This window comes from Ctenocephalides felis, unplaced genomic scaffold (genome assembly GCF_003426905.1).
Source record: "Ctenocephalides felis isolate EL2017-DRISC unplaced genomic scaffold, ASM342690v1 CF-g0.4_SCAFFOLD_00845, whole genome shotgun sequence".
NCBI lineage: Eukaryota > Metazoa > Arthropoda > Insecta > Siphonaptera > Pulicidae > Ctenocephalides > Ctenocephalides felis.
The window spans coordinates 64,771,289-64,796,285 of NW_020536999.1; the positions used below are offsets into that span (position 1 = coordinate 64,771,289).

The 24,997-nt window shown below is 30.1% G+C and overlaps 1 protein-coding gene across 1 annotated transcript; it reads left to right on the forward strand.

Annotated features, from left to right (window-relative positions):
* The first annotated feature begins 3,042 nt into the window (after nt 1–3,042).
* On the forward strand, nt 3,043–7,560 carry LOC113387368 (proteasome subunit beta type-2-like). The gene is made up of 4 exons (XM_026624846.1): nt 3,043–3,133; nt 3,206–3,399; nt 4,669–4,825; nt 7,394–7,560. Exons 1-4 carry the CDS (start codon nt 3,043–3,045, stop codon nt 7,558–7,560), a joined length of 609 nt encoding a protein of 202 aa, XP_026480631.1.
* The last annotated feature ends 17,437 nt before the right edge of the window (nt 7,561–24,997 follow it).

Here is a 24,997-nt window from a genome sequence, read left to right on the forward strand (position 1 = left end):
TTTCGGATTTACTTTTTTTTGTACTTGTTTAATACAATAAAGATCTGTTGTCTTGTGTTTTTAAAATAATGAGCGCGAGCTACATGGTTTTTATGAATAAATAGTACTCAGAATAAAATCATGCTTTGTTTTGTCCACTGCAAATATTTAATATAACAAAAAACCATGAAAGTAAATAATCAAGAAATTTCTGTCAGATTTAGCATTAGCTATTAATTCTGGCCAACCTTGGCTGGTTACACATCATTTCCCTCCAGTTTCAAATATTGTTGGCAAAATTTTTCTGACATTACTTGTTTTTGCCTAGAACAACTGGACCTAGATCAGGGGTCCCGGGCTCGATTCCCCTTTGAAGAGCCTGTTGTCAAGCAGTAGTGGCAACGGTTTTTACTTGGAAATATAGATAGCAATATATTTTTAAGTGAAAACAGCCCTGATAGGGCATTGCTGCACCAATAAAAAGTCATCACTGTAATTTTACTCACAATAATTGTAATCATACAATTCATGTGAATTCATTCATTCAGTATTTGGGGTGCCATCTATAATTAGAAACAAACATAGTTTGTAAGAAATTCATCACAACAGCTCATAGGACCCATCAGTTCTGATCGCTGTTCAAATAAATGAATAAATAACTAAAAAAACTACTTGTTTTTGAGATATCAGTGGTGGACTTTTTTTTACCCGCGGTTCTTTAATTTACCTGGGTTAATCCCACATGTTTAAAGCATTTATGATTGGATATAAAAAGATAAAAACATAAAAAAGCACATTTCCAGAAAGAGATTTTGTAAAAACTTCAATCTTTCTCGCAAGAAGCTATTTCCTCTCTAATAATTCCGTCCTGTGTAATAATTTATTTTATTTGATTTTTTAAAACGATCCCAAAGCTTTCTTCGTCTGAATTGAATCGGACAGATGAAACGTCAGGCGAACGCTGTGCGAGACACATGCCCTGTCAAAAGCGTCGCTTGGCGCGAATATCTGCTATTCTAGGGGTTCCGATTTGAACATTTTCTCAGAGTTTATTGTCTCAATATCGAGTCCATTTATAGCTTTGATTCACGCAAATAAGACGTTTCTCCTCGCACACGACAAAAGTAGAAAATATTTCCAGCCAAACTGCACTTCGGTTTCATTTCGAGTCCAGATGTAGCGATATTTAAGCGTGGCATTGCTCAATTCCGAAGACTGAAGGTTCAAAATTGGATTTTGTGATATACATATCGAATATACAGTGCACTAATAAAATGAAAAAGGTTAACGTATCTGTGCCTACGAGGCAAATTAATACATTCGAAATCAAAAAGTTTTTCTGAAGTTACACATAAATTCATAATATTGGAACTTTAATTCTATTAATTTATTTTAATGATGTTGCTTCATATATAATTGCACTTTCAGTACAACTGTTTTTTTTTGTTGGTGCAGCAATACCGGGCAAGGGCTATTTTCACTTTTGATATATTTGTATTTATGTTACGTAGTTATAGAATTGATTAAAACTCAGGTTGTTGGGTTATAATTAACCTTTGTAGCCGTGGACTGTATTAGACACTGATTTGTTTTGTTTGGTTTATGTATTTGTTGCGGTTCTTATTACAATCACTGATTTGTCACTATAAGTTATAATGAAAGAAGATATATTTATTGGCTATTTACATGTTGTTTTGCGGACTTTACTTTTTGAAGTGTACAGTTACTCCATCAAAACACTCTACGCCCCCTCTACCAAGGGTAGCAACCATTCCATGTGAAAGATCAATGCCATGAAGATTGTCTCCTTCATGGCCAATATAATGAAACGGAAATAGGTCCGAACAATATTGCTATCTATATTTTCAAGTAAGAACCGTAATTACTACTGCTAGGAACTAGGAACTTCTGAATAAAATCCCATAAAACTAACTACTAATTTAAATAAAATAAAAACAATACGATAGATCAATGATAAAATATATCATCTAAATTTTCATTTTATTCAAATATTTTCTGCGGCCCGCCAAGCATCTCTAGAGTAAAATTGTATTTATATCATCAACTTTCTTCCATCAATAAACTAAATATAATACAATGTATTCTTCTCTTAATGCATTAATTTATGAAATATTTGACTTTTTACACGTAGAATTTTAATATTATAATAGTTATTATATTGAATTATTAAGTGCGTTCTATATTAAAATTTTAGAAATTGAATGCGTCCTGTGAGTTAGAGTTTGCTCTTTCTTTAAAAAAAACAAGGTGTTTTTTCAAAATTTATTACTTGTTATTTTTAAAGGGCTTTTTACCCCTGCTTTAATATATAATCTTTGTCATCAAAATTCATCAAAAAAGACAGACATATAAAAAACGATATATTGATGACACTGGAATCATTCCGCTATGCTTTTTGGAAATTGTATTTAACTTTTACATGCTGCAGCATATAAATTTAGATATTGTTGTAAATGTATGTTCTTAAATGTCTACAAAATATTATATCAAACAATTTGCATATCATAAACAATATCAAGTAATTCCAATTCCAATTAATGTTTTACCGAATACTCCGTTTAGTTAACTTTTTCTTCCATCGTTTGAATTACTGTAAACAGTTTGGTATCTAAATTGAATCAATGTGTATTTTAGAAACATTCAAAAGGTTTCAATATTTTTCAATATTTACATTGATGTAAATATTGACTGAACCTTTCCTTCGTAATTATTACTTCAAAAATTAATTCTTTATTTATGCTTGTAAAATTGTTTGAAAGACATCCGGCGGAGATTAATTTTTGGTAAAAATTATATTTTAAACTTTTCTGCGTTATTAACAAACAAAATATTGATAATAAGGAGAAAACAAATTTTTGAACAATAATAAGTTGAGAGTCCTATAAGCTGTGGGGCTCGTTGAACTTAATACTGATAACAAACTAATTTTGTTTCTAATAAATAATGACGTACTGATAGAAACAGTTGAAATTACTTATATAACTTTGTCATTTAATAGTATATTTTCATACATTTTTCAATTTTGTCGAATCTTTGTATACTATGGGAGGTATAATCGCTGTGCAATTTAAAGATCACGTGATGTTGTGCGCTGACGTTAAAAATACATCAGCAAGTGCATTTGTTCTACCAGGTAAAACTTATTGTTGGTTTCTATTATATTCCGTTAATTCACATAAAAAGAATCTCTATATTATTATCGAAGGAAGGGCAAACATTTACGAGCTTGACAAACATCTATTACTGGCAGCGGAAGGCGATCCATCAGATATCGAACAACTGGTCAATCATATTAAGCTGACTATCAATCTATTTAGAATAAAACACGGATACAGCTTAAGTTTTAAAGGAATAATTAATATAGCAACTGATGCATTATCGACTCCTGAACATACAAATGTGAGTTTTAAGGAAAAACGAAAATCAATAAAAATTTTAAAACTAACGGGCCAATTCTTCGGTAAAATAGAACGTAACGCTATAATACGCCATTTTTCACATATAAAATGGTACTAAAAACTGTCAAAATGCTATGTATTTTTGTCCAAGCTCACGTATGTGTTATAAATGCACATCATAAAGATGCGGTTATAATAACATCCTTTTTGTAGGCTTGTGTTTTTTTAGGATAAGTTTTATGTCTAAAACGCCTCACTGCATAGCAAATACATAGCATTTTGACAGTTTTTACTAACATTTTATATGAAGAAAATGTCGTAACATAGCGTTGCTATAACAAAGTTGTGTTGCGGTCTATTTTATCGGAGAATTGGCCCGTAAATTTCCACTAAATAAATTTTCAATGAAACTTCATTGTAAAATCCCAATTATTCCGTTTTCTCTTGGTCAGAACCAGCCTGAACTATTTTTTGTGTCTAAAAACTATATTTTTGATAAATAAGAAGATTTCAAATTCTTATTCCCATATAAAGATTCTTCTACTCATGAAGAAAATAAGATCATTTATATATTGATATATAATATCAACAAACTACTTATTTTTGTATCTGGTGTGATACTGAATAGGTTAATACTTTTCAAAATGAATTCATTTTGTATTAATTAATACCAAAATTTAATTAATATATAATTTAGTACATTAATATGAAGTGAACGACTGGGTTTTCCTTTTAAAATTCTGTTATTTGCCAAACTAATTACTCAATGTCTTTCTATTTAGGCAGATTTTAATTAATAAGAAAATAAGTGTCTAATTGAATCTCAGTCGATTTTTTTGAAAAGATATAGCTGTTTCATGGATGCAAATATGTTAAAATGAGCATTTTAGTGCTAAGAATAAGAGTTAGATTTGCGTACAAAAAAAACCTAATTTGTTCTAATGCTTTTGCATTAAGCATTTTAAGACACTCCAAATTTCAAACATTAGCACAGTTTAATTCAAGACTGTTTACGTAATTGATTTTTTTTTTAAATGTATTTATAAGTCAATACTTACTCAATACTTCAATGTATCAATTCGAGAATACTTTGTGTTTTTTTTTACACCGCGGTAATTTTTTGTTCTAAATCTTTGAGGAACATTGCCATAATCTGCTAGTTAAATTATGAAAGTGAAGCAGTCAATCTCAATTTCATATCACATACTATAGGAAGAAATCGTTATCCAAAAATCATGACTTTTTTCAATAATATTTATATAATTTTTAGCCTCTGTTTGCCGATCCTATAATTGTTGGATACGATAAAGATTTGGGGCCACAAGTATACTTATTAAACTTTATGGGTTTATCGTTGAAAACTAAATACTGTTTTCATGGATGCGGAGAAATGACGATGCCTATTGTAGATCTACATTATAGGCCAAGTGAGTGAAAATTGTTAATACACAATCATAAACAAGAAATTTTAGCTGTCTGAGAAAAACTGATAAGGTTACTGCCCGAATATAAAATCAAGTTTGTTACATCTCGTAGCAAAAGCTATTATATAATCGTAAAATTTCAATTGAATTTTTGGTGCATCTTCACCTTTTCATAGAATACTTACTCTTTCATTTTGGCATCACTCAATGAGTCGTTTCAATATGGATTTGAATGTTTCAAAAATACTCGATAATAATAATACTCGGCAATAATTTTTGTTGACAGCAGGTTTATTTATTACTTGTAAAAGTCGCTCTGAATGTACGTAAATTAAGAAAGTTTAAGATCCAATTTTTACTTGATTTGTAGTTTGTGTTCCAATGAATAAAAATTTGCAACTACTCAATTAAAAATACAATTCTAGCTATTGCTTATAATATTAGTGCATGGACATTTAGGCAAACATTTAGACTTCATATAAATTGGTAATAAAAACTCTCAAAGTTCTATGTATTTCCTGTGAGATCATGTTTTACACCAATACCAATTCATGAGAAGATTTAACCATAAAAACGCTATATTACATATCTATTTTATCGGAGAATTTTCCCCATAGTATAAGTAATTATCATTAATTTGTTGCCCAGGATATATTATAATATTTTCAATTATATATACATTAAAAACATTACAAAGGTAATAACAATAATAAATGGTAGCAGGTCCATGATACGAGAGCCATCGCAAATCAATGATTCCTTTTCCTTTTCTTGTTTATCATTCCCTTGGTGATCATATGAAAATATCAAATTTAAAACCTTCTCATTCACATTCTTATAAATTATTTGAAAGAATATTCATTCATATGTTTTTATTTATTCATATAAATTGTTCTATAACTCAATTTATCATCATAATTAAGATTGTGTACTATACTTTCAATATCCAAGTTTTGTTAGTTTTAGTTAAGATATCAAATCATAATAAATACAGGATTGTAATACAGCTTAGTCATTTCTTTTCTAAATGATGTATTATTTCATTAAATAAAATAATAGTTTCAACAGCAAGCAGAACTCTTACTTCACATGTTCTATAAGCTGTTTGTTGAAAACTTATAACTTAACGTATTTTATGAGAGGCAACCCATCGGTTTACCATTCTTCTATGCGTGGGGTTTATATTAGCTTTTACGTCTAATAGTTATCATATGAATTAGGAATTTGGTATCACTAATAGTAACCGCTGGAAAATAAAACAGAATTATAAGAAAGTCAATAGAAAATTGCTCTGAGTAGAGTTCATTATCTGTAGTATATTTTTATAAATAGTGTACAAAATCATTATCTTATACAATCATAGTAACACTATTCAGACTATTTTCTCATCAAATACTTTTAAACAAATACTGCTTTCCATGTGTTTCTCTAATCTACAAGTCAAGGATTCAAGTATGTGAAAAGCTGGTTGACAAGGAATCAGATAAATGGATAAATGCTTGCAAAGATGGAAAAAGGACAGGCTAGATGGACATAGGAAGACATAAATTCCAGAAAATTTTAGCACAAACCTTAGAAGAATCTCATCACACGGTTTCTTACTTCATTTGCTAATGTACTGAAGCGCACCTTCTAGTACAGTTATTCAACACTTTTAAAAAATTTATTGAAAACTCTGAAAAAAATACATTCACGAGATTTTATTCGAAAAACTGGATTTTTTTAAAAATATATGAATTTTCTAACCGATCGCGCTGCGTGGCTCTAACTGTGTTAGAGACAAAATATGGAAACGCGTATGCGCTGCGTCTTGAAAAAAATATAAACAAAATTTGTACTTATTATTAAAATCCTTACAAAATATCTAATAATTTGATCTGGAAATGTCTAATAATCACTTACTACCGCCAAAATACATTTTTTTTTTTAGTTTTTTTTGTTGGATCTCCAAAACTGCTGGACCTGCCTTTCCAACAATTTAATCAATTCTTTTTTGCGTCCTCAAATAAATGAAATGATTTTGAATAATTCAAATCAGACGGTCCGTTTTCTCCAAACCTGAATGGCCACCTTTGGGCACCTTTTGCTCCTTCAGAACATATGGACCTGTCTTTGGCAAAAACTAATCAGCACCATCAATAGGAATCAAATGTTTTGTGAATCATTCAAAACGGTGCTCTCAAAATCGCGGTCGAAAAATTGTATCCAATCATACACATATAACATACTACATACATACACACACACTTTCTTTCCCTCACACACATACATGCATTTTTCTGAGGTATGCCAAAATGTTCAAAAAGCCTTAAAGCGTGAAAATATGTAAAAAAAAATATTTTCAATTCGTTTGCGACTGCTACAATTTACACTATTTTTAAGAATTTTTAACATGTCGGAAAGCTTTAATAAAGACATTTTTGTTATGATTATAGGGGATTGTTTTTTCGTAAATTTCAACATTTCATAGTTCAATGGATATATTATAACAAAACGGTTGCTCTCAGAATATTCTAATTAAATTTATTATACGTTCTAATATATTGTTATATTATTATATTTATTTTTCAGATATGACAATCTCGGAAAGCTATGAACTCATTAGAAAATGTGTTAGACATATTATTAATCGACACGCGTTAAGATACCCAGAATTTTGCGTATATCTAATTAATAAAGATGGATGGGCAAGTTTGCCAGATATATCAATGTATTCGCTTTTTACTTCGAAAGATTGATTTACAGCTGATAATACTGATATGCGATTATAAAAAATGGTAGAAACTATGAAGAAAAAACGTCAAAAAAAGAGAAGATTATTAGTTAGGCTTATTTATAGTTTATCATTAAGATTTCGATCATTGTATTTAAAATTATTCTTTTCAATAAATCGATCAATATTTTTTGCGTTTCATATGAGCCTATTAACAGCTTTTACACTACAGTGTGTTTTTTTACATTGAACTTATGAAGAATTGCTATGACATAAAACGCAAATTGTTTTTTTTTGTTAAAATAAACGTTTGTGGACAAAACTTTTCCTATAATTGGTTATATTTTTCATTTATTTAATGTTTTAATAATGCAGGATTTTTAAATTATTTATGTACTTACTGAAGGAGAATTTACTGATTTTATATACAGTTCTCTTCAACGTTTCAAGTCATTCTGAAACGATACCAAACTTGGCAAAAATATGTATTTTTAACTTCCCGTAGGGCAAGTTATAGTAATCGCAAAAAAATCGAAAATGAAAATTTTTATATATCTTTACGTTTCAGAGGTTTCTGAACATTTTGGCATACCTTAGAAAAAATGGATGTATGTGTGTGTGTGTGTGTGTGTGTGTATGTGTGTGTGTGTGTATGTATGCATGTATGTGTGTGTATGTATGTGCGGATACAAATTTTCGTCGACGATTTCGGGAACACGGATCAACCGATTTGAATAATTCAAAAAACATTCGATCCGTATTGATAAGGAGACGTGCTGATTAGTTTTTGGCAAAGGCAGGTCAAGCCGTTCCGAAGATACGGGGCAAAAAGTTCCGAAAACGGTAACTCAGTTTTTAAGAGAACGGAGCGTCCGATTTTAATAATTCAAACAACATTTTATTTGTATTGACAAGATGAAGAATCGATATAACTTTCATGAAGGTAGGTCTAGCGGTTTCGGAGATATAGAGGAAAAAGTAAAAAAATGAGCCATTTGGCGGTCAAAAATGATCATTAGACATATGCACATCAAATTATCAGACATTTTATAGAGATTTTAACAATAAGTATACATTTTGTTAACATTCCTATCGGTTCCATACTAATGCTTATGCGTTAGACAGCGACGCGGCGCTTACGCGCTTTATATTTTGTCCCTATGTAGTTAAAGCAGTACGATTGCTTTGAAAAAAAAGTTCAGATCTTCCACAATATGTCAAAATAAAGAAAAAAAAAATTTTTTTAAAAAAAATTTTTTTTAATTTTTTTTTTTTTTCAAAAAAAACTAATTTTTTTGTCCAATTTATAGTTTCTCAAAAATCTTATTTTTTCAAAGTAATTTTTTTTCAAAAATGTTAATCGTTTTAAAAAAAAATAATAATTTTTGGTACGGGAAGTTCCAGCAATTTGCCTTAAGGCACGATGCCCTAATTGCCTTGAGACAGAATTCCACTTACAGCTAGTTGAGTCAAGATTTCATCTTTGAGTTGGGTGTTTTCCACACCTATTTCAAAAATCGGTGCGATTTGTTTTGCAAGGTGATCTGTAGAACCACTTCTTTAATATTGACCGAAAACAATCAAATTATTCTTACCAAAATCCTGAACTGATTTTGAAAATTCAAAAACCGTTCGAAAACTATCAATTGGGAATCGTGCAAATAAGTTTTTGTTAACGACCGGTCCGTTTCTATGTAACAAATTATTGAAATTTTTTTATAACGAATTTTAAGAAACTTTGTTTCATGGTCTTAACAAACATCCCAAAATGTTATAGGTCTACGAAAAGTGACTTAATTGGAAGTATAGATTAATTGCATGCTGATGAAGATATCCATTTCGCGCCACTATGTGACGACACTGCCATATACAAATCATCACTATCACCTACGCTACTGACTACAAAGATGCAGACACACATAGACAAGTTAAGAATTATATCATTCTAGATCTTCCCCCCACGAAGTAATGCCTAACGGTGGTTTCCGTGGGGACCAGATGCAAGGGCAAAGCGGAGGTTTTAGTCGGTATTATACCAGGGCGGTATCGAGTCCGACATACTCAGACAGAAGACAAGTTGGGTTGCATAAGGGCATTTCCTTCGCTATACAAAAAAAAAGACAAGCTAAGCAAATATACTGATAAATGGTAGATCAGAACCAATCCGCAAAAGACGGAGGCAATTTTATTTACAAGGAGCCGAAATGCCATGACTAGACTGACTGACATGAAAAAACTGAAAGTAATGGGCCAAGAAGTTGAGTAATCCCAGGATGTCAGATATCAGGATGTGTGACCTTGGACCATAGACGAGAATTGGACAGACATCACTTGAACCGCAACCGCCCGCTAAGCGTAAAGAACAAGCGGACACTTTACCTCACACTGATCAGACCTATAATGATACTTGGCTCGTTACTGATTTTCCTTCAGAGCGAATAAATCTTTTGTTTTGTTTTTGTTTTTGTATAATCATTTATTATTAGAAATATTAAGTGATTTTTTTGGAGGAAAATTTTTCTTTCCTCTTTTTATGTCACACTATTGTATTACACCATTTATATTTAAAATAATTATTATTGCATTGATTGAACAGACATGAAGGATGATATACCTGTGGGTAGAAATCCGAACAAAATCGGAAGTGTTATGTGCACATTCATAATTATTAAAATATGTCTTTATCCCTCTCTCTCTCTATAAATTGCTAAAATAAAAACAAACAAAAAATTGAAAAGTGGATTATCACAATTTCAACAGTATCTAAATACTGCACATATAGGAAAGTTTTTGCAACTTATTTTAAGGCATGATGACATGCAACTTATTTTAAGATATAAGACAACATCGGTATTTTTTTATCATATTGGAATTAATATATTGCCCTAATTAATGATAATAAATAATACTAAGAATATTTCTAATTTTTAGTAAAACCAAGAATATTTTCAATTTTCCACTGCGGAAATGTTAGTCATCAGAAAAAACAAGGTGGTTATTCAAAGAGGAAAAATTGGTGTCTGTATGTAATCTAAATGAAAAAAAACATTTATATTTATTCATTTGGGCTCACTCGTAGTTAAGTGTCTAGAACTGGACCTGAATTGGAGGTCCCGGGCTCGATCTCGCTTTAAGCAGCTTGTTGTTGTTGTAACGTCTACTGCATCAATAAATATTTCTCCTAGTACAGAAATTGTAATATTATATAATTCATCACGCACAGATATAGAATAACAGATACACAACTTCTAAGTTCTGATTGCTCTTCAAAAAAAAATCATAAAAAAATTAGAATAGCCGTGACATGTTACATATCTTCTTGAACCGAATGAATTATAATCGAAATGAAAATAAATATTGTTCATTTTCATATATTCAGAAACAAGTAATTCTACTTCAAATGGCGCTTAGTTCAAATGGCCCGCCTTATAATTCAAGTCGCAATTATAATAATTTCACAAAAATAAAATCAATTAAACTCTTATTCCAAGAAACATTACTCAGCGATCTTTATTTCCACTTAAATCGTCGTGAACGTAGTCGAACTTTTATTGCCGGAACCACATATACTAAGGAAAGATTCTTTTTATTTTAACGTTTTATATTATTACTAAGTTGCTTTTTATTCCTCGTTTTTTTCACCCGGGGTAATATTTTTCTTGTCAGTTTGTAAAATATTGGGTTTTGCCAAATAATAATGAAATGCTATTTTTAACTTCACGTTAGGTAAGTTATTGAAATCGACCATGAAATGGACGTTTTTTAACTTACCGAAGGATCAATTTGTTTTCATCACATAATTTTATGATTTTTTGACGTTTCAAGCCATTCTGAACTGAATGAGACCAAATTTGGTAAAACTATGTGTTTCTGTGTGTCAGTGTGTGTTTACGTGAACATATTTTTACCTGACGTCGACGTTTTCTTAAAAACGATTGGGCTGATTTCAAGAATTAAAAAGCCGTTTGATGTAACTCGATAAGGCTTTGTATTTGTCAGTTTTGCACAACGATCAGCCAAGCCGGGTCTTTTTTTTATTTATTGGCCTTGTAAACGAGTATATTAGCCATTTGCAATATACATAAATTTAATCTCAAATACTTTAACCCTCCCTCGGGCGCAGTCCAAATATGTACAGAATCGGGCGCAGTGTATCTGACAGATACAGATTATAAGTATATTGGCAGGAAGCTTATAGTTTTATATATTATTTAATTTGCGTTTTTACATTGCTGAATATGTATATTATGTGTAAACAAGAACAAAATATATATTAGGTCAATATTATTTTTATAATATAGCAAAATATAAAAATCCGTACATGCGCTCAAAATGCTAGAATCACAAACCTTACTTTTTCTGAAATGAATAATTTAATTAATTATATAAAGACAATTGTCAGATTCTGTTGGAATGTTTATACAAAGACTATATAAACAATTAGGACAGTAAAAACTTAATGTTTTTTGTCATTTTATACGTCAAATAGAATTTGGCTTAGTGCGTATTTTTCAACAAAATTGCTACTAGCAAAATATGCGACGTTCAAAGACAATCTAATATGGACGAATAAATAGTAGACATAAAATAATGAGGCTACTGGGATATGGAGATCCCGATGACATCAAATTATGGAGAAACATGCTAAAATGTTGGCCCTGTATCTGTCAGATCCGCTGCGCCCGACGGAGGATTAATTAAACAATTCATACTATGACAATTTCATACATAATATCCACACATATATAAGAGCCGGTTCTTTGTAATTAGCAAAAAGTTGCTTTTGTAATGCGATAAGTCAAACAATGTCAATTCATTAAAATTTGGAATAATAAACCACAATTTTAGGACATACAAGCACGTGTGCATTATAATTAATATATCTACAGAAAATATAAATGCGTTTTTGAGAAAATTCAATTGGAAATCGCAATGTTTAATTTATTTGAAAGCGAAAACTTTATTTTCAAAATAAACAATTAAAATTTATATCTAAATCTCAATTTCGGTTGATTAAGTCGATTATAACACATGTCGGGAAGATCATGCAACTTGCCTTGTGGCAAGATGCCACTTTCAACTAGTTAATACCTTTAACTTTGAGGAGCACCTGATCATTTTCAGATCGGGTCATAATTATTAACTTATTGTAATCATATCTTTACATTTTAGAGGTTTCTGAGCATTTTGGCATACCCTTTGTCAGAAAAAATTGGATGTGTGTATGTGTGTATTTATGCATGTATGTTTGTTTATCTGGATATAGTTTTTCAGCACGTTTGGAAGTACTGCTCAACCAATTTGAATGGTTCAAAAAGCATTCGTTTCCTACGAGTATTAGTGCTGATTAGTCTTTTGGTAATGGTTGGGCCCAGTCATTTCCCAAACACGAAGTTAAAAGTGCACAAAAACGTCGTTGTCCAATTTATAAGCTCTTATATTTTGTCTATAGAATACAAATAATGAATGTCACAATATTTATAATAATCTATTTGAAAACATTTAAAATTCCTGGAATATTTTATTACGTTATGGGCTGCTCCAGCAATTTGCCTTAAGGCACGATGCCTTGCACCACTTCATCCTATTTCGAGATAAGAAAAAATCTTATTCGTGCATGAACTTATTGTTTCCCTAGTAAAAAATTAGGCTGATAATAGAGTTCTGATCACCTTTTATCTTATATATCACCTATAGATATTCTCGGTTCATGATGGTATTGTCATTTTAAATAATCTCACTTTACAAAAGCTTTTCTTGTAACTATAGGTGGATCTATAGTTACGGTAGTCGCGTTACGTGAATTACTAATTAGACGTCTTGTAAAGTTGCACGTAAAGTTTCGTATTTAATAATTAATTATAGACGTTATCACTGTGGAATTTATTAGGTTGTTTTAACAAAGAAATCATGCCAAAATATTAAAATAAAATTGTGGCAATTGTTATATTCATTAAAAAGTTTACCTTGACTGACAGTTCTGAAGAAGCAGCAATTTTATGTATTGACGAGTTTATTCATCATACTTATAAAACTATGACAATTTGCAATTTAAATGTAATTTTGAAAAAAAAAACAGCATCTAATTGCCATTTTTAGAGCAACTTAGCACTGAAATGTCGGCTACAAAAATAAGAAGCATTAGTTTCTTTATGAAGTCTTTATGAATCGAATGTATTGAGGAATATAAAAATTTATCGATCGAAATCATTAACTCTTTCATTGTGAATTTAATTGATGTCTATATGCAAGTTTTATGATTTAAGATTCCATATGAATACAACATTCAATATACAAAATTTTTACCCATAAAGTTATTATTAATTGATTAGTTTTTTAAGGTCTGATATCAATTTGTTTTTTAATTCCAAAATTTTTTTCATCGCGTTTTGACAGGTAAAATATACTGATTTTGAGACAGGGGTCCAAAAAGAGAAAAATAATCACCTGCGTTTGATTGAACAAGATTCCACAATTGCATTTAATCAGCGCCTTAAGCGCCTTTGTTTAACTTAGTCTGTGGTCAAAGTAAGTTTAATAAGATCTATAAAACTTATATATAGATCGATCACTTTGTTTTTTATTTTACTATAAGTTTAACATTAGTAGTTAATGACCAGCAATTAACTTTAGCAATTAGACAACATGTATATGTAGTGACATGTATTTCTTGTCCTTTTTGAGTAAAATTTGACAAGATAAAGAAAAATCAAACTTAACTAACTCAAAATAGGAAAAAAGAAAGTGAAAGGAAATACAAGAAAACTAAGGATTTCACAAAGATTTATTTTTAAAAATGTGCTGTTATACATTATTACATTATAATAATAAAAGTCTTTATAAGCCATTTTATTTATTTTATAGCTATAGTTTTGTAATCTTTGTTTATGCTTTTTTACAGCCCCAGGACGTGTGTGACATTTGTCCTTTTCTTTTATAATTTGATTTTATGTCTAATTCGTCAAGGGACAGTATTTCAGTATTTTTACGTTGACAAATGTTTGAATTACTATTTAATTCACTTTTCTATCAGATAACTGCAGAATTAATATAAAAAATCTAAACAAGTAGCACTACTGTACCCAGGCTTCCCTACCTAATATTTTTGTACAATTTTGAATTTTGATTTATTAATAAATTCTAATGAACCAATGAATAAATAACAGAGTATATAAAGTTAGATAACGCCCTTTTCTTGTATGATTTGTTTTTATGATTGATCCATCGTATTTAAGGTAGCATTTCAGTATTTCCACGTAGACAAAGATTCAAATTACTATTTCGTTTACTTTTGCCTCAGCGAACTCGTAAATTATCATAAAAAAGTGGCTCAGCCGTTTCTAGTCAGCTCTATCTATTTTTTTGGTACAAATTTCAATTTTGATTTATTATTGAATTTTAATAAACTAATAATTAAATAACTAAGAGTATGTGAAGTCAAATAAAACTTTTTTTTATTAATATTTTAATGGCTTCTCTTACTCGAGCAATTAGCCATCTACTATATTACTTCTATACAATCATATTCTATACCATCTTCAACTTCTTACTATCTTCTTTATATAAATCCAATTTTTTTTATACTTTTTCAACTTATCATTTTTTTTTTCTTTACTATCTACTCATTTCATCTTTTGAACTCTTCTTGCTTTTGCTACTACTTCAATTCAATTAATTCTAATTCTCTAATAATTATACGTTCTGATTATTTTTACATACATATTCTTTATTACAATTCATGATTCTATTATAATTTTAAATTAACTATTTGATTTTTTTTTCAAATTCTTGCCGGGGGTTCGAACTCAGAACCTCCAGCGTGTGAGTCGGGAACGCTACTCTGTGGGCTAATCCCGCCACCTATAAAATTTAATTAACAAATTATTGTTTCATTTGTTATGAATCACAGTGCTGTACACCATAAGTTTTAAAATATAAATATTTTTCCTCAAATTATTTAAAGACGTAGTTTGGTATGGCAAACACGCCATGCCGATCTATATACTGATCGACCCAAAGCAGCAAATGAGCGACTAAATTTTCTGCAGAGCGACTAAATCTTTTGTTTAGATTTTTTTACTTGTATATTTATTTAATATTATAAATATTGTGATGTGATTTTTTTGGGAAAATTTTTCCTTTTCTTCTTTTTTGTCACAAACTTTATGACTTAATTTTCATTCATTTAGAACTTATTATGGTTTACAAAACAAGATACAAAGATGAATACTATTTCCACGGGTAAATATCCGAACGATATAAAAAATCTTATGTACATATATATATATATATATATATATATATATTAGGGTGGTCCTTAAAATGGTCATTTTCGAATTTCCTTGCTCCCAGGGGCTCAAATGGTTCCAAATTGATAAAAAACAATTCTCTGAAAGTTTTAGCTCTTAATATTAACGTTTAAATAGAGCGCAATTCAACCAAAGTTTTGTATGGAAATAGCATGGAAAAATTTTCAAAAATTTAAAAAATGTTTTTTAGATGTAATTTAGCGAATAAATGAATGAATAAAACTTATTCATTTGTCGCTAAGTTATACCTAAAATTTTTTTTTTAAATTTCCAAATTTTTTCCATGCTCTTTCCATACAAACTTTGATTGAATTGCGCTCTATCTAAACATTGATATTAAGAGCTAAAACTTTCAGAGAATTCTTTTTTATCTATTTGGAACCATTTGAGCCCCTGGGAGCAAGGAAATTCGAAATGACCATTTTAAGGACCACCCTAATATATATATATATATAATCTTTTTGGAATTGTTAAGAAAAATTAATTCGATAAATTCTCATTATGACTTTAATATGTCAACATAGAATCCGCTATCGTATAATAACCAAGAGACTAAATTAATTAAATAAACCCAAATAATTCTGCAACCTCCCAACGTGTTGAAATCAATCCTTTTCAAAATTTGCGACGCTTGCGATTTCGTCGCGTTTCACCTTTGACGAGGGTATAGTATAGGTACTAGGTAACTCGACTCTTGTTTATCTTTCACTTTACCATCGTGGCTTTTACATACATCTTATACAACACGTCATATTGCCCGGGAATACGTAATGACATCGTGATTGGCGCATATTCATATGAATAATACAGAACATGACGAATATCGCATCATTTATTTATGAGTTCAAACAATACGCAAAGAAAACTTATAGCCGCCTCTCGTGATTTGGTTTCCGCCCCACAAAGTTTTCACTCCGAGTCCTTCTATTCCACTGTCAGGCACCTCTGTACTGACTCGAGTTCGAGTAAATATTTTAAAATTTAATACCCGACAGACAAGATATACTCGTATGTAAGGATCTGTATACATGAATTTGTGTCTGATGTATGTATATAAGGTATTGTTGAAAATTGAAAATTTAAATGTATGAATATATTACACTTGAGAACTGGGAAAGAGCATCTATTGAATATTAAAGGTTATGTAGTCGTAGATCGATATCGAGACGCTGTCAAAGCGGAGAATTTATCTTTAGTTATTGCACAATATTCAGAATATCTATTTGTTCTTGTATTTGCGGAGATGGTTTTGTAGCTTTGAATAAATAAAAAATGCAATTGACCTTAAAATGCCAAGATTTTGGTAATCCTGTTATAAAACTATCGTGTGCATCGTGCCTTAAGGCGAATTGCTGGAACTTTCCGTACCGTAATTTAAAATTTTTAAAAACTTTGAAAACTTTGAAAAACTTAAGAGTTGATTTTTTTAAAAAATCTGAAATGTTTCTATAGTATTTTTAACTTTTTGTATTTTCAAAGCTATCGCCCTGCGTAGCTGTTTTAGAAACGGAACATCGAAACGCGTAAGCGCTGCACTTTAGTCTAACGCAGTATTTTCCAACGTGGGAAGCACGCCCCACCGGGAGCAATTTGTAATTTCAAGGGGGCAATTTGAAAATTTTGGTGATTTTACTGTAATGCATAGTATCGGTAAAACATTTAACAAACATTATGAAAAATAATGTTGCGCAATGCAAAAATTCTTTAGGTTCAAATAGCCCTTCACTAATTATTTTAAACTTCTATATTCCAATGTATGAAAATTACCAAAAAATTAGGTAAATCAAGTTTCTGACTGCTTGGCCAAGTGCCTTATTTTAAGGTCTGTGACAAGACTCGACTTGAAATGTGCACAAGAAAACTGATATTTAATACTAAGGTTAATTGTGAAGCTTTATGCGAACAGAGTTTTATACAAGGCTTTAAAAGCGGAAAAATCGTAAATATGACATGAGTTTTTTACTAAGATGGAATTAATTTAAAACAAAATAATTTTCATTGTATCATTAAATAGTATAAGGTTGCCGACTAAGTGCAGTTTTTACTTTTAGATTGCTTCAAATGATTCTTCAGGTTTGTTGCGGTAGTCTACATGTAAAACACTTTTTTTTATTGTATAGTGAGAAATTTAGCTGTAGATTAGTAGAAAATACTTTTTTAATCGGTTATGTAGTTGTCGTTTAGCGTTTGTTGAAAGATGGAATATCAAAGCAAACATTTTAGTCAAATTTTGCATTTTTATTTCTGCAAAGGGTAAAACGATCCTCCCGAAGAATAGATGCTGTTTATGGTGTCGAAGCCTTAAACAAACAGCTGTGTTAAAATTGCTTTTGAAAATGTCATTCTGGTGATTTACCACTCAATGCTGCTCTGATCGTCCAGTTAAAATTTTGGACAACCTAATTAAAGCAATAATCGATTCGGCTAATAGAAAAAAATTGGTTATGTTTAAAAATTATTGGGGGTGGGTTGAAAATTTTCTCCACATCCACCAAATATTCCTGACCACTAACCATCTGTTTAAAACCCTTGAATTAAAAAAAATCATGACGGTGTCAAATTGTACATAATTCAGTTTTTTATAAACTTTGGATAACGATGGCTCTTAGAAAATTACAAAAGGTCATGGATCAAAATGGTATACAGAGCAAAGTTATTTAATTCCACGCAAAAATTGTCCTTGATTTTCTAACAAAAGATGCGCACTTAGTTGGCAACGATAACTACCAATTTCTAAAAAAAGACGCGCACTTACTTAGTTGCCAACCTATTAACTAAAAAAATTTGAGAAAATTTATAAAGTATAGATATATTTCCGTTCCGAATTCAGAAAATGTCAAGCTAGCTAAGTACATTCGTTAAGAAATGGCTTTATGAAGGAACTGAAACTAAATGCCCAAATGTAATCATATGTACAAAAATTTGCTACAAAAAGAAGAAGCTTAATAAGTTACAACCTAATATAAAATCTTTATTTTAGTTTAAGTATTGCATTAAATAAATTTCGAAAAAACGGTCAATAAATAAATAAGTAAAAAGTATTGCATTTATAAATAAAACTAGTTTGAAATTTTTGTTTTTTGGCTTATTCCGAAATTTTATTAATGATGTTTAATAACAATTTAATATCGATATCATCTTAAAAGTTATCATTCATATTTTTTCAGAAACAAAAAAAAATGGTATGGGGGGCATAACGTTTTTGTAAACCTCAAGGTGGGGCGGGGCCCAAAAAAGGTTGGGAATCACTGGTATAGATAGTATTTATTTGGTAACTAATGGCAATGGAAATTGAATTTCTTGCAACTAGCTAGTACCTAGGGTATAAAATTATTTTATTATTCTAGGTAGAAAATGTTTGGTAAAAGAAGATAGATATATACGAGTATAATTTGTGAGGCTCGAACAATTACAATATGGAAAATCCTCTTTTTCATTTGTACTAAATATGTATTACGATTACGACCCCATTGCGGTCACAAATAGAAATGCTTCGAATTGATACAGAAACAGCAAAACATAACTACCTTGTATGTTTTATTCCGTTATGAACAGAAATATGATTGTATATAATTATCTTTTAGTGTTTGTATTTATGTATTGTTCAGCATTAATCAATTCTTAATGGTTCAGACGATAAATCAAGACGCTACTAATGATGGCACAATCACACGCCGAGATCTCGCTTTCCAACGAAACGTGCTAAAAACACAAAGCCGAGATAATATCGTTATCGGACGCGTTAGGCTCGGATTAGGGAGTCCATCAAGCCAAGATTAGTACATTAGCACTGGCTGAACAGGCTCTGTAGAACTAACACACATTCTGAACTCACACATGGAATGATGTGTGCTCTTCTGGTCTACAAGTCGCTATTAATTTTGTACAAATTGAACCAAACCTTCTCTGATCACCCTTTTTGAATTATCTTGAAATATCACTAAATCAAATATTACTAAATATAGCACTAAGTCAAATATTATTAAATAATTTGGAAATTTTGAACTTTTTTTTCAAGGCAATCGCACTGCTTTAGCTGCATAGAGATGAAATATCAAAGCGAGTAAGCACCGCGTCCCGTTCAAGGGACAAATGATGTTACGGAACCCATAGAAATGTAAACTAGTGGAGCGCATGGCGTCGTGCTTTGAGGCAAATTGCTGGAACTTTCCGTACCAATAATTAATTTTTTTACAAAATATTAAATTTTTTCTTTAAACTTTGAAAAAAAAACAAATTTTTGAGAAATTTTAAATTTTGAAAACAATTGAATTTTTTTTTTTTTTTTTTTTTTTTTTTTTTTTTAATTTTTTTTTTCAATAGCAATCAGAATACATAACTATTCTATGAGCTATTTGGCTTATGTCATTCACTCACACACATACACACACACTTGTAAACACACATATAAATTTATCGGATCAATATTACAATCATATTCAGAGAATCACTTCAATAAATGATTCAATTATTCTGTTTATATAAGGTTGTGGTAGTTCTATGGTTCCTCCATATTATCTTCGGGCAGCTTCTTCTTCAGTCTTCTTGAAGTTGATGTCTCAAGAAGCTGAGTGACTATATTGTTTGAATGATGTTGTAGTTTTTGAAAGTGTTTTATACTGTTGATTTGTATTATTTTGTTTATAAAATTTAATTGAATTTTTGGGAAAAAAAAACTTTCGGCAAAATGTTTTTTTTTATTTTGAAATATTTTGGAAATTTTGAACTATTTTCAAAGCAATCGTACTGCTTCAGCAGCATAGAGACCAAGCCGCGTCGCCGTCTAGCGGACAAACGACGTTACGGAACCCATATAAATGCTCATAAAATTGATACACATTATTGAAATATCCATAAAATATCTGATAATTTGATGTGCACATGTCTAGTGATCATTTTTTACCGCCAAATGGCATTTTTTTAATTTTTTTTACTAGATCTACGAAACCGCTAAACCTGCCTTCTCAAAAATTTAATCAGTTGTTCATCTTGTCAGTACAAGTAAAATGCTTTTTGAATTATTAAAATCAGAAATTCCGTTTTCTTGAAAACTGAGTTACCGTTTTTGGCACTTTTTGCCCCGTATCATTGGAATGACTAGACCTGCCTTTGCCAAAAACTAATCAGCACATCTTCTTATCAATACGAATCGATTTTTTTGAATTATTCAAATCGGTTGATCAGTGTTCCCGAAATCGACGGCGAAAATTTGTATCCGCACACAAACATACACACACACTGTTAAGGCGTGGTACACTTTACTTATGTCTCCGATGTTTGATTCCCATTATATTGACTACATAAATACTATTAAAACTACAAGGAAGGGAAAGATCACAAATATACACTAATGTAACTAAAAACTTTGAGATTTTTCTATAATTCCACAAATCGGTACAATTTCTTAGAACGGTAGGTGGGTTTGCCTTTGTAGTAAGGACACATTTTTAATAAAAATAGAAAAAGGGATGCGTATTTACTTAAGCTATGGTAACACAAATTTTGAGCTGGCATATCGAAAGTTGGTGATTTGGTGTAGAAATCGCAATCAATTGTGTACATATTGCGCAAAACTCTCTAAGATCGCCTTTGTAAAACATCTTGAAATGTAATTGATCATTCAGATCATAATATATAATTCTGTGTTTTTCTCATATCTATAAAAGCTATACGCATGTGCGGTAAAAAAGACCAACTAACGTTTACCCTGACAAAGGAGCAGTAAATTAAGTTAAAAAAAGCAATTTTACAAAAAATAAATTGAATAAATAGTTATTCCTACTCTGTTGCTGCATATTTCTGACGTAATACCAGATCAAGGTTATGTACAGTATTATCTCTGTAAAAATGTACCCATAACATTTATAATTTTTTTTTGATTGAATAATAAAGCTATTATTTTGTAAAATTCCCATGGAATGAAAAATAAGTCATTTTACCTGTTTTCCCTCTGGCCGTCCTATTTATGACTTCTTTAACCCCACTTATGGGGAAAGTAGCCTCATAAGACTTTTGCAAATCGATATACTTCTACATTGCATAAAGTTCATTTAAAATTTTACATGCTACTGATGCTTAACCTCATCTCTGAACGACATCCTCATGACGTACAGCGTGTAAGGATGTCGTCTCTGGACAACATTTTGCATTTGCCTTTGCAAAGATTTATCACTATGAGTTAGAGTAAGGAAAATTCTATTCTTTTAGTGTAATTTCTAGTAAATTAGAAACGTATTTTATATTTTTAACACATTTTGATTGATAATTATAGATATATCTTAAAATATATCGTTGTTCTGTTCGTTCAATAGTGCAACTGGGCGGCAAGCTGTTCCCGTACAGCAGCGACACTCCAGCGATAAGTATTCCCGTAGCAAAATGGTTGAGAATAAAAAAAATATAATTTATCTAAAAATATCTGATGATATTTTATAGAACCTATGCTATTTCTTGAATCAACGCCTAGAATTCTCAAATAACGAAATATACAAAATATTTATGAATCAAAATTATCTATAATAAAAATAATCCTATAGATATGTATCATCTTCTTGTGCAGCGCTTTTTGTGCGATTCACTCAGTAGTTTTTTATTCTTGGTCTATTTCGAATACATGATGACCCCAGGAGTTAACAAATCTCGCAAAAAAGAATGGTTTTTCATTGTTGTATTTTGATTTAGCAGAATCTTCGTAAAAAAATTTATTTTTTGATAGAACTTTCTATTCTTGGCTTTAACTTTGCGATCTTCACTATCCACTTTGTTACAACATAAAGCTGGAGGTATATTTTCACAAACACGTAGTAGATTTCTGTGCCAGTTTGGAATATTTTTAGTACGTTACGGGACGTTACATCAAACATAATCGTAACACAGTTCGCCAAATTTCTGTTGGCCAACGGATTCCCATGTTTTGAATCAAACGTCGTTTCTGTTCTTGTGTGAAAATAAACAACGCACATCTACACCTAGGATTGCAACTTACTTCTTTGTAAACTGTAAATATTTAATTAATTTTTCTGCTAGTACCTTCATCAACAACCTAAATCAAAGGCATTTAAGGTTGCCATATCTACCTTAAATACTATAAAGAAATACTATTTAAGGTGAATACTACTAGTTAAGGTGAATAATAGAGACTGTACAAAAAAATACTATTTCTGAAATAGTACTATTTTTATTTTAATTCAGCGGCTAAAAAAGGAGTTTTTATGAGTTTATCCTCATTAAGTTATCAACATTTATGAATTTTTTTTGTACAGTCTCTATCATTCAAAAATGATTCACTTTAACTACCAATTTTACTTTACGTTTAGTGAAGTAGTTATTTAGATGACGAAGGTTACTTTTAAATCTTTATATATATTGAATAAACTACTCATTGCAAGTATTTACCTCGCCAGAGTAATTATTTTAGTTTCGAAAAATCATGGCGATTAACGATTAAAAATATTTGTTATGTAAATTATTTGATATATTATTGAATTTGAAGGCGGAAATGAAGCTTATTGACTAAGGGATAATATTGATATACCTATTACATTTTAAAGCTGCAATGAATTTAATCAGATATTTGTAATTTGAAAAATTCCACGCACATGAAACTATTTTGCTATATTGTCCAGGATATTCGAAATTTATTATTAGAAGTATTTCTTGACTTTACAATAATTTTGCAGAAATTGATGACTATATATCAATACACCATAAATTTAATACTGCATACACCTACGCAAATAATATGAGTATTTTTAAATTGGGAGTAAATAGTCTACATTTCATAATACTAGATCCTAAACTCCAAAACATTAAAATTTGTATATTTTATTAATAATTCAAACACTTTGATTATTAAAAAACCGTTTCATATTTATAATGAATTTGTGTTGCTATCTAACTTTATTAGTTTAAAAAACCATTTTTTCAAAAATTTTCATGTGTCTCAAGTATGGATTCCAAGAATTATTCTCAAAATATCTTTTATCATAAAAATTGAAGAGACAGTCTTCTTTGTTCAAAAGTCAAACGAAATCTTTACTCAACTCAAGACTTATAGATTTTTGAGTGTGGTCATTTTATCTATATAAAGTATTAACAGATTTTAAGGCTACAAATTAAAAAAACTCTTCTCTCAGAAATGGTTGTAGGAATGTATGTATGTTACAAAACAGTATTAGATGTGGGTTAATGCCGATCAAGAATATGAATAATGCATCAATAGTATCATCAGCTGAATTCGAGTTTTAGTTTTAAATTTATACAAAAATTGAAAAGATGACTGAATCTCAAAATTTTGAAATAATTTGTTATAAACTTAACATGCACAAGTTATTGAAACTACTATGAAATGAACATCACAGCTTTTAAATTTCCTCCAATTTCGATAGTAGCTTAATAGTTTTTAAAAGTATTATTCAAATATTTTAAATATTTTAAATACAAAAAATGCAGTTTGAATGTCTTATATTTTAAAGCTTAGTCTTTTATGCGACCATATGTTCAGTTCATAAAATTTTAACAAATATTTATATTCATCGTATATAGCAATAAATTTTTATTATGATAAAACATTAATGTAATTTCATCCTGCGTATTGCATCAGGAATAAGAGTTTTAACGACGCAGAGTTTTACTGCATATGGTGTACATAAAATTGCACTTATTGTAATAACTTTTTAATCTACACGTAGTATAGATAAAAATACTAAAGTTAGTTATGTATTAAGTTATTAGGCATTAAACTGTAATGGAATTACTTGCTTTTCTCGCATAGGCCAATAAATTTATATTTTGATATCAGTTGTTGTCTATAGTCATTATTTTGCTTTGCTTCTTGGTATTGGCAATATGCATAAGTTGAGACAGATGCAGCCATTCCAGAACAAATGATGAAGAATTATGAAAAAGTGCAAAAATTGCAATTTGGTGTTTAGCAAAATAATTCACAGTTTAAATTGAATCGACAAAAATAGTTTTACATTAAAGGTTGGTTTATTTGATTCTGGACAAAAAGCTACTAGGATTTTTGGATATCCGGCAGTAGAAAGCGCATGAAATCTACGCTTTACAGTCAGACAAATTAATTGGCAAATACAATTTGTATGCCAAAAATTGTTATTTAATTTTTTAGAAAACTGATTGTCCGATTTGAAT